Source organism: Tetrao urogallus, assembly GCF_951394365.1.
Source record: "Tetrao urogallus genome assembly, chromosome: 4".
Taxonomy (NCBI): domain Eukaryota; kingdom Metazoa; phylum Chordata; class Aves; order Galliformes; family Phasianidae; genus Tetrao; species Tetrao urogallus.
Window position 1 is genome coordinate 68,820,589 of NC_136817.1, and position 11,785 is coordinate 68,832,373.

Here is an 11,785-nt window from a genome sequence, read left to right on the forward strand (position 1 = left end):
AGTGCACCAAAGTGACAAGACAATGACATTCTAAAGTAGGGAGGTTGTAGCACCTGTTGATGTTCTGGAAATGTGGAAGAGAGTGAGGGTATGCTCATGTCATACGGTGTCTCATTGCATCCCTGGGATCCACGTTTTGCAAGGTGAAAAATCACAGGAGAATCTCAGGGATACCCCTCAATTTTCCCTGGGCGATGGCAATCTTCTTCAGAAGAACACTGGAGAACAAATCTCAACTTCTGGCATTGCTTTGTGTTCTGGGCAGGAACATATGACTGTAGTGATAAACAGCATCTTTGGAACATATGGAACCTTAGACTCATACAGTATGAGTCCCTGTTCTTTGTCTTGCATCAGTACTTACCATGGAGGCTCCTATAGTGGAGGGTGGGCTGCAAAACTCCTTCTCAAGCCTTTATCTGAACAGTAGAACTTTCTTTCTGATCAACATCTGACCCCATGGAGCATTGTCTGTGTCCTCTTTCTGTTGACGCATGTTTGATGCAACAGGGTTGGTCAAGAGCAAAGATGAATGCAGAAAAACAAACCCCACCAGTACATAAACACAAAAAGACACTTTAAAGCCCAAATACCCGAGGAAATTACACCAAAATAAAGAAACCAGTCTTGTATATGTATTTTTTAAAAAAGATACATCAATTTTAGTGTATTTTTTCAAGCTTGCTGGACATTGTACTGAAGCACTGTAAAGCTGTCAGAGAAATTATATACTTTTTTTTCTGTTGTCAACCAAAGCGTGCTTTCATGGAGTCAATTAGCCACAGACTATGAACACACATCACTTGTCTGAGAATGAATTACAGTACACCCCAATAAACATACCCATCTTTGCTCACTGGTTATCCCCACGATGGGGATGGCATCAGATTTTCTTATCCAACCATAAAGGAAACTGCATGTTCGTGTTTCATCCTGCAAGTGTGCCTCTTTCAAATGCTGCAGTGCTACAGTGTGAGGGGAAGGAGGGTCATTGGTGCTACTGCTCTGGCGTGCAAACCTGGACATGAGCTCAGTGTGAAGACTGCATTTACACCGGTGGAAAAAGTTCATATAAGCTGGGATGACATGAGTGCTTGGATCTACAATGGAGCCTATAACTGCTGTTGTATCTGATAGAGAACTGCAGTCAGCATCATCTTTACACGGCATATTATGTGCTTTCCACCGACCTTAGAGCCCTTTTTGAAGGTGGAGAGCCACAGTCCTATTGAGATTTTTTTGTTCGGTTGGGGGGTTGCTTTTTCTTTCCTCTCTTTTTAATTTTTTTTTAATTTTTTTTTTTTTAACAGGTGGGGAAACTGAGGCACAGAAAGGTGGTGTGATTTGCCCACAGTTGGTGATAGACCTTGAAACCCCCAGTCTCTCTCTCAGCTGCTCAACTCCCACCTGGGACATGGTGGAATGGCTGTTCGCTTGGTTCTCTTGGGGGAGAACTGCATCTCCTCCAGGAGAGAGGGGAAAAGTGTCACTCTCAGTGGCAATGTCTGGCAGTGGGCAACAGCACCCACGGTTTCTGCCAGCCCCAAGAGGCAGGAGAAGCAAGGAACCTGAAATGGAGGGGCAGGAGTTTGCTGGTCAGGCACTGAATTGGAGGACACAGCTCTACAGGATGCATTCGTGTCTCTCTGTGGCTTTCAGGGCCTCGTGCATGCTGGCGGCAGAAAGTCTCCTGTTGATATTCCTGTACCTGCACCTCAGAAGGTTCCAGAAGGTAGTCCTCAAGTCTCGGTTAAAGAAAGCATAAATTAAGGGATTGATGAGGGAGTTGGTGTATCCCAACCAGAGCAGAGTCCTCTCCAGCCTCAGGGGCAGGCAGCTGCAGTGTATACCACAGATAAAAGGCCGAGCCGTTGACATAAGGAAGAACGGCAGCCAACAAAATGTAAAAGCCCCCACGATTATACCAAGGGTCCTGGCTGCTTTTTGTTCCCGTTTGAAGATGGAAATATTCTTCCGGTCTTGCCGGAGCAGTTTGGAGAGAGTGGCACATTCCTCCACCGCCTTGGTGCGCTTGGAGCTGGGATGGCCGCGGCTGGAGGCCTCCAGGCAGTAGACACCCTCCTCTTCGTAGTGCTTGGAGAAGTTCATGAAGCGGTGCTTCTCAGCGCTCACCTTGGCAGCTTTGTAGATCCGGCTGTACATGACGAGCATGACCGCCATGGGGATGTAGAAGGCCACCCCCGTGGAATAGACCGTGTACCCAAAGTCCTGGCTGATCAGGCAGACTCTTTCCACGGTGACGTTCTTAGCCCAGCCAAAAAGAGGAGGAAGCGTGATGGAGGCAGACAGGAGCCAAACGATGAAGACCATCTTGGCCATCAGCTTCCCGTTTTGTCTCACGGGATACGTCAGTGGCCGAGTGATCCCCAGGTACCTGGAAGAGGAAGAGTTGCAAAGCTCAGGAGGGTTTTGAAGCATAAATACTTCTTACAGAATCATAGAGTCCTTAGGGATGGAAGAGACCTCTAAGATCATCTAGTCCAACTGCTCCTCTGCCACCAGTATTACTCACTAAGCCGTGTCCCTGTGTATCACATCTACACATTTTGCTTAGTGTTGGGTGATTTTCACTCCTAACTAGTGGTGAGGCACTGGAACAGGTTGCCCAAGGAGGCTGTGGATGCCCCATCCCTGCAGGCATTCAAGGCCAGGCTGGATGTGGCTCTGGGCAGCCTGGTCTGCTGGTTGGTGACCCTGCACATAGCAGGGGGTTGAAACCAGGTGATCATTGTGGTCCTTTTCAACCCAGGCCATTCTGTGATTCTACGAACTTCAGCCCGGAAAGGGAGTAAGAAATGAATTTCTCAAGTGAAAACATTCCCAGGGATCTGCAGCATCTTCTGTGAAACTTATTTCATACTCCTTCAGCTCTCTTGCCTAAAAGCCCTGTTTCGACTATTCCCTGCTGCATTCTTGCAGCCTCTCCATGCATGATACAAGAAGTCATTGAATTTATGAGCACAATCTGGGACCCGCATGGTTTCCTTAGGAATAAAAATAAAGCTTAGTTTTCCACCAGAGATAATTTGCACAGAGAACACGCAACGAATTCCGGCAATAAGATGTACGCTCACAGAATGGTTTGAGTGGGAATGGACCTTTAAAGGCTGTCTGGTCCCACTTTCCTGCAATCAACAGGGACACCCAAGGCTCCATCAGGTGCTCAAACCCTCATACAACATGACCTTGGGTATCTCCAAGGAGATGGGCTGTCCAACGAATGGAGGATCTTATAGGAGGCACCACAAGCATGCGGTGACCTGTGGGCACACGTGTTTTAGTGGCTGGAGTTCTGAGTTACCTTATTAGTGTACATCAACCATCAGCTCCCCTATCAACAACAACGCACGACTTTGAAACACCCCCAGTGTCGAGGGGGTTTGTATGACTCAGAAATTTTGTCAACTGTTAGTTGGGAAATTGCAATTGTACAAATGAGTGGGGAATCAGCCACTGTCAGCAAGGGTTCCCACTGGAAAACTTCTGCTTCCTATTCAGCCCCAGTGAGTGCAGCAAAACCCTCCAGCTGTCGTATGGATTTCTTCCACGTTACAGCCAGTTTCGTACGAGCCCTGCCTGCTGTCAGGAATTTGCAGGCATTTTTAGGCAGGATGGAGTCACCTCCTAATTGTCTTGGATAAACTGGGTCAGGCTGGAAAGAAAGTGAGAATGGCAGCTGTATGGGCAGCTTTTTGCTGAAAGCTTTCCCAGTGAAAAAAAGGCTTTTTTTTTTTTCTTTTTTTTCTTTTTTTTTTTTTTTTTGCCAAAAGGAGAATTTCTGTGGAGAATGATACCCTTGATGTTTCAGTTATTTCTTTCCAACACTCCAGCCACCTCACTGTAGGTGTTAGCAGGTTTTTCTTCCCTGATTCTTTTCCCTTCTCCAAATCCTCCACCAAGAGTGGAAAAAGACAGAAATAAAAAATAATCCAATTCTCCCTTCCTTCACCAGCGCCAAATAAATTCTAAGCTGGAGTATTCTCCCCTGAATTCCAAATGAAATGAGTTCTACCTCACTGAATTACTCTTTACCTATTTTCCTCTGTATTTTCCTCAGCTGGCCTTAGTTGCAAAAAGCAAGGCAAACCTTACACAACCACCTACACTGCTGAGTGCCTCACACACGCACAGGCTGAAGGATGGTGTTCGTAGGCACAAACTCAGTGCAGCCTCAAAGGAAAGCACTTCTAACTCCATCACCCCATGAGAACGTGTCTGATCACCGCAGGGGAGTTGGACTCCATGACCTTTGAGGGTCCCTTCCAACTCAAACAATTCTATGATTCTATGCATTGAGATGAATGAGATCCGATGAGACAAAGATGGACAGTGGGTTTTGGTGCCGAGCTTCCAAACAAATTATCTTCTCCATCTTCCTGCCTGATCTGAGCTTGGTGAGAAGTGATGAGCTTAGATGGGAGATGAGGCTCCAATGGTGCAGAGTTAGGACAACAGGCTGAGAGGGAATGGCCTCAAGCTGCATCAAAGGAGATTCAGTGTTGGTTATTAGGAAGCATTCCTCCAAAGGAGTGGTGATGCACTGGCACAGGCTGCTCAGAGAGGTGGTGGGATCACCATCCCTGGGGGCGCTCAAGAACCATGGGGATGTAGCACTGAGGGCAGTGCTGTGAGCCTGGTGGGGTTGGACTTGGTGATCCCAGAGGACTTTTCCAGCCTTAATGATTCTACGATGCTAACAAACATCCCTCCTGCTGTAGGAACCAGCTGCAGACTGGATATCTTTGGAGCTAGGGGAACACCGTGCCCCGCTGCTGCATCCCCAAACGCAGCACGGAAAAAATAATCACTCATTCACATATCCAGGCCAAGAACTTTGCACGCTAATATGTGCTGCACTGTGTGATATCCTTTGTTACGCTATTACCCAGTCTTCTTCAGAAGCTGATCCACTCGGGATTTGCTGAAACTTCAAGGAATTTACAGGCTAGCCAAGCAAATTCACAGTGACAAGATTAGAAAGGCAGGCAAAGCCAACACATCTCTACTGTGGGTGCCTCGTGCCATCTCTGCTGGAGGAAATGGGGCCGTTCTGAAGTCTTTGCTGATGGCTGTGATGAGAGCGGGGAGAACTCAAAATAGGGCAGCATCTGCCACAGAGCAGAGACAGGCACTGAAATTCAGATCAAATTCCCTCGCTTTGATTCATTTTCGTGTGTGCGTCTGTGTTGCTGTTAATCGTGCTTAGTGGTAACGAGGAATAAAGGGCAGTTCCCACAACAGGGATTTCCTCGTGCTTTGTGTGACTTTGCTGTTCCATCAGTTGCTCCAGCTTCCTGGACCGGCCACTTCAGCACATTCATTCCATGCCCAATAGCAGCTACTGGCTCCTTACATCAGGGATTAAATAATAAAGGGAAGGAAAACCTCCCCAAGGTGCCCCCTGTCTCCATGCTGCAGCAGCTGAACAAGAAGAGGAAAAATTGCACTCACTTGGGTCACCCAACAGGACAAGATGGAATCGTTTCACGTTGTGCAAGGGGAGGCTGAGGTGGGACATTAGGAAACATTTATTCTCTGGAGGAGTGGCTGGGCACTGGCACAGCTGCCCAGGGAGCGGTGGGGTCATCATCCCTGGAGGTGTTCAGGAGGAGATGTGGCACTGAGGGACATAATCAGTGGGCATGGTGGGGGTGGGCTGGGGTTGGACTTGATTTTAGAGTTCTTTTCCCACCTTAATGATTCTGTGATTTTAACTGAGCCCAAACGAGCCCAGAGTTGAGGTTTCTTGCAGCCCGCTGTTTTACCTGTGCATTCCTTGTGGCCAAATTCCACCATGATGCTTTGCCTGCCCCATCCTGCTAAGGGAAAAGGGACCTCCAGGTGGAGAACAGCGGGCAGCTGGAGGTTGTGGCTTCATATATCCATCCCCAAAGCATCCCTGGGAGCTGCTCATCCTGCTGTAAATACACCACAAGGGTCTCCCTGGCCAGGGATACGTTCGGATGAAGCAACAGGAAAAGCAATCCAGCAAAATGCTGTGCAGGTTTCATCTCACCAACACTTTCATAGAATCATGAAGGTTGGGAAAGACCTTCGAGATCATTAAGTCCAACCATGAACCATCATCTATGCTCACTAAACTTTCAGGAGGCATCCCTTCCATTGGGGACAATACCAACTTGGAGCTCATCATCCGATTTGGGGTAGAAAACACCAGGAAGAAGGGAGAGCCACAAGGATTGCCTAGGAAATGGATGCAGATTTCATCCTCCGTTCCTCCACCAGGAAAATATAAAGCATTTTGAGGGCCTTCATTTATCCACAGCTTGGATTCTTTACAGAGAGCTTCATTTAACCTGAATATCCAAAAGGTTTTGGTTTGTTTTTTGTTTTTCGTAATAACGAATCTATAGCTTTGGCAGGCATTTATATAAGAAAAACGTAGGGGAAAGATGGATGTTTCCAGCATTTTTCATTCTTGATTTAAAGGAAAATCAATCAAACGCCACTTCAGACAAGATTTATTCTGCCAGCTTCAATCAGGAGGCTTTTAGAAAGCTCTCTGCATTAATAATCAATAATAGCAGCCTACATTTTAAAAGTAGCCATCATCTTGGACAAACTGAGCATCTTTTATATCTAAGCTAAGCAAAGAGTGAGGACACTTCAGCCATCAATAAAAAGGCAGAACCAGGCAGCTGCCCAGTGGTGCCGACCAATTCAGCATTCAGGAGGGCACCAGAGGAAGAATTCATGTACCCTAGGATGTGCCAAGGGAAGGATGCACAGGTGCTGTCCTTTCTTCTTGCAGGGCAGGAGGAGCAGCTTTGGGGAAAATTCCAGCAAACCCCTCACTGAACAGCGCTTTCATCTCTTTTAGAGCAAGTATTGCAGGCTCTCTGCAAGCTCAGCAATCCTTTTGCTTCAGCTTTACATTAGCACAGAAGATGAAACGTGTGCTTTTGGAGATGTTTCTATCAGGGGTTAAGCCCCAAATCCCACCCATCCCAAGATCCTGGATCCACGCTCTCCCTCCATTCACCTCCATCAGGAGCCTGATGGGAATAGAGCAGATGAAGGCTTGATGAGGAGCAATGGTGACTTAAAGGGTGGTTCATGCAGCCCATAGCCCTTTCCTAGGGATACTTGAGGGAGAAAGCAGTGGGATAGTGCCTCATTCTCTCCTCAGGGAAGCAGAGAACATCCAAAATATTCCCCTTCCTTGGGCATGGGATGGACTGAACCCAAGGTGAGCTTGGTCAAGAGGTTCACCCACCCATCCCTCTGTGTCAGTGGTCAGGCACTGGCACAGACGTTCCACGGAGTGAGGAGCTTGGAAGCTGAATGAGATGGGTTCAGGTGGACTGGCCCCATTCCTAGTCTCCTCTAGCCCAAATCCACATGCCCAGTCCCATCTTCATGGTGAAGGGCAGATCAGTGTCATCCAGGACGTTTGCTTGCACTGTGCCTGCCTGCATTGACAGTGGTATCAGGCTGGAGAGAAGTGGTAAACATGTGGGGGATGAGATGCAGTGATTTTCATATAGGGTCTGTTCTGTTTACTTGTGCGTTTGGGAGAGCGTTTGTGTGTAGGAGGGAAAGGGATAAAAAAGGAAGGGGAAAAAAGGAAGGGGAAGGAGAAAAGAGAAAGGGAAAAGGGAAATTTGGAAACTGAAGCCAATCTAGTTAATGTTCAGCTGCTGCTTCACTCCTCATGCATCGAGAAGAGAATTTCACCTATTACTGCATTTGATCTCACTGACACAGACACACTTTCCTCCTGACTCTTCATACACCTGCTTTTCAGGAACAGCCTGTTTGTGAAAGCCACCAGTTCAGCCGCAGAGCTGTGAGGTTGGTGGGGATTTTGCTTTCTGAGCAGCAGCACCCTGTGCAGAGCAGCGGCTGGCAAAGGGCTCGGGTGCATGATGCTGCAGCAGCCAGCTTATGACTGACCCTCCTGCTTTGTCACCCACTGCCACACCTGGGTGAGCCACCAGGGAGCTGTGACAGTCACTGTGGCCAGGGAGCGCGTCTTGCCAACCCTGTCCCTTCTCAAGCTGCTTATCACAACCAGCCTGGCTCAGCGGTGCCAGCACAAAACCAAATCACCCTTTCCAGAAAGCCAGCATGCGTTTCAGATCTGGATCCGTCCCACCGGCTCGTCAGCACAATGTCCCTAATGACGCAGGCTGCTATAATTAGACCCAGGGGGTGCTGGCTTGCCTGAGTTGCGTTGCTTTGCCAGACATGCTCAGCCTTTCCCTTTGCACTCCAGGTGTGGGAGCTCAAACCAGCAAGACCACACTGAAACATGCACTAGGCTACATCAGGGTTTTATGGAACTTGGGGTGGGGAGATGCCAGCAATCTTGGCCAAAGCACAGGTCCTGAGAGCAGCAGAGCATCCCATAGGGTTGGGCTTCAGGATCTCCATAACCTGAATGGCTCTGAATCTGTACACTTCTTTGGTTGAATAATTTCATTGAGCTGGACTCCATGATCTTTGTGGGTCCTCACCTGTGCCCTCCAACTCAGGATATTCTATGATTCTAACGTTATGAACCAACCCCCTTCCATGGTGATACAGATAGACAAAGGTCTAGCGTCGGGGCTCTGTTCTGCAAACCAAGAAAGACCAGCATGCTGTCCAAAGGGTGAGGATGAAGCAAGTACTTTGAGAAGTTACCTGAGCTGCAAAGGGCACCTAATTCATACAGAAAACTTTCACTCATCCTGAGCACTTGGAAAACACATGCAGCAGCACTGCAGAGAGAAGTTGTAGAAAACCCACCTCTGGAGGCATTCAAGGCCAATTTGGATGGGATCCTGAGACGTAGTGGTTGGCAATCCTATCCACTGCAGGGGGGTTGGAGCTCAACAATCTTTAAGGTCCCCTCCAACCTAAGCCATTCCATGATTCTACGATCTTGATTCTGGTGGCCCTCAACCAACAGAAAATCCCCGTACCCAAGCACGCCGCTGCCCCATTTCCCTTACCTGTCCACGCTGATGATGCACAGGGTCATGATGGAGGCAGTGCAGCACATGACATCCATGGCGATGAACACGTTGCAAAACACCTTCCCAAAGAGCCACTCTCCCCCCACCAGATCCGTGATGGTCACAAAGGGCATGACAGCGAAGGCCACCGAAAGGTCAGCGGCAGCGAGGGACACCACCAGGTAGTTGGATGGCTGCCGGAGCTTCTTGACAATGCAGACAGAGATGATGACCAGACCGTTGCCTGCGATGGTCATGAGGATGATGATGGAGAGCACAGCTCCAATGACGATCTTCTCAGTGTCCCCATAGAGCAGGATCTCCTCGCCGCAGTCCGTCGCGTTGGTGTGGTTGGAGGAAGGCAGGTCTGGCTCGGCAGGGACGGAGGGTTCCTCAGTCATGAATGGATTCGGGAGCGACTCCCGAGCTGGGTACTGCTGCTCTGCGTTCTCCACAAAGAGAAGATGGTGCTCCAGAAACCGCCGGGGGCTGCCCCTCAGCAACATGCTCTGAGCTCTCCGCAGCGGGCAATGGCACAGGCTTTCTCCCAGCAGTGACACCTCCAGTGGCAAAGCAGAACATTTTATCACATGCAGGCTAAGAAAATAAAATATCACCTTCCAGCCCTACCTCTTGCCTCTCGGAGCTGCAGATGGAGCTCATGTGCTCAATGAGGAGCTGTTTCCCAAGTCTGCCTAAAGACGCACAGTTTGCTGGATCTGGAGGATGCTTGGAGGAAGCTTGCTCCACTTCTGAAGGAGCACAAGCTGCCCAGTCTTCCCGCAGCAGCTACCTAATTGCCTACATGCTTTTCCAGCAGCACAGATAGCAGCAGCTGATTGCAATTGCTCATGGCATTAAGCACTGCTGCCAAGCCGTGATGCTGGGCTCGCACTTCCCATGCACATCCGTGTGCCCTGCACATACCATAAGTGAATGCAAGAGAGTGGGTGACAACACAACCCTCAGCCCTAGAAGGATGCCCATGCACCACCAGCAGCATCTCCTGCGTGTGTCAGTGCACAAACTTCACCCTACAAATCCATGCAGTGTCAACACGGTGACTGCACACACTGAGCTGCATCGGGAACACATGCAGCATTGCTGCCACCAGTACAGGCAAAGGGAGGGCTGGGGCATCCCTGAGCTGTGGGGTCCTCGATGTGCACACAAGCAAGCAGCAGTGCTCCCACCCATAACATTCATCCCTGCAAATATTTCCCCACCACCGATGGGGAAACTTTGGGGCGAGGCTCACCCTAAGCAGAGCTCTGAGCATCGCGCACGCCCTGCATCCTCCCTCTTTCTGCTTTCCCCTTGAAAGGAGTTCTATTTAAACCCAAGGAATCCCGCAGACCCCTCTCTTCCCCTTTTTGCATTCTACCCCCAGGGGGTGACGAGGATCCCGTCTTACCTGTGCCGAAGGGGTGAGACATTCTCCAGTCGAACCCCGCGATCTCCGGGCAGGAGAGGAGCCGAGAGCCCCCGGAGCATCATCCTCTCTCCCCTCCCCGGTCCCTCCCACCGCCTCCCTCCCGCCTCTCCCAACAGCTCTGCCTGAGCCCCAGGAAGAGCAAGGAGAGCACAGAGTTATAAGGGGGACAAAAGCAACGGCTGACACTGAATCAAGCCCTACCAGTGGAAAAGCTGGGGGGCACAGCTGGAAGTCGAGCAGCCATCCCTGAGCGCGGTGTTTTGGGTGCAACACAGCTCTGAGGCTGTGCAGGACCATCAGCATCCTTCCCCACTTCTTTTTGCTAAAAGGAATTTTGCAGGGAGGGGTTTCTCTCCCTCTTCCATGCCGTTCTTTTTTTCTTCTTTCTCCCCCTCCCCACTCCCTGCCAGTAGGAGGTCCCATATTCATACAGCTTTATGCTAAAGAGATGAGAACAGCTCAGGCTAAGCCTTCTGCTGAGGAAATGAAAACAGAGGAAAACCCAACCTAGCAGAAGCATGCAGCCACCTCCATGGGTTGAGCCTGGGAGCACTGGGCACTTTGTGGAGAACACACTTGGGGAATACAATGGGCACCTCTAGCATCTTCTCTTTGCCCAGCCCAGCCCTATGCAGGCTCTCCCAGTGTGCAGCACCTGTGCCCTGATCACGGGGAAAAGCAGCTTTAACCCAAGGTGCTGCACATTGTGATACCTCAGGTCATTGCCAGACGTTCCATTCAAAGTGCATCTGAGAATGAAGCTGCATTGAGCTGAACTGGGGCTCAGGCTGAGCTTATCACTTGTGTTTCTCCTTCGCTGTGTGTGTGGGAGGATGGCTAAAATAGCTGCCTTGCCAGGGCAGGCTGTGCTGAAGCGACGGCTCTTTTGCTTATTGCAGTAGAGGTTGCTGCAGCCAGGCGTTAGGATGGGATGGGGTTGATCCCAAAATTTCTTCTCTGAAAGAGCCCTTCCCAAAGAAAAATCCAAGGTTTTTAAAGAAGCAAGTCCAGGCCGTGGTAGGGGGCTTGGAACTAGATGATCTTTGAGGTCCCTTCCAACCCAAGCCAGTCTATGATTTGGCTTCTCTGTGCTTGGAGGGGTCTGTAGTAGAATATCACCCTCACACCCCTTGGCAATGGCTGCAACCAAGCCCTTCAAGGTGAATGAATTGCAACAAAATCCACTTTTTGACGTTCTGGGAGGGAAACCTGCAGCAGGGGAACGTTTCTGTACAGCACCACAAAGCACGCTGGCTTTCCCCTTCCAGCAAACAAGAGATGAACCGAGTGCCCCAATCTCTGCCCATCTGTGTTCTTCCATCTTCACCAGTGGCCACTGAAGCGGCTATTTTAATAACTATTAATT

The 11,785-nt window shown here is 49.6% G+C and overlaps 1 protein-coding gene across 1 annotated transcript; it reads right to left on the bottom strand.

The window, feature by feature from the left end:
• Positions 1–1,623: 1,623 nt before the first annotated feature.
• Positions 1,624–9,490, bottom strand: LOC306945884 (5-hydroxytryptamine receptor 7-like; the record flags this gene model as incomplete). Its single annotated transcript, XM_079534739.1, has 2 exons — positions 1,624–2,395; positions 8,982–9,490. The coding sequence occupies 2 exons, from the start codon at positions 9,488–9,490 to the stop codon at positions 1,624–1,626; spliced, it is 1,281 nt and encodes a 426-aa protein (XP_079390865.1).
• Positions 9,491–11,785: the final 2,295 nt, after the last annotated feature.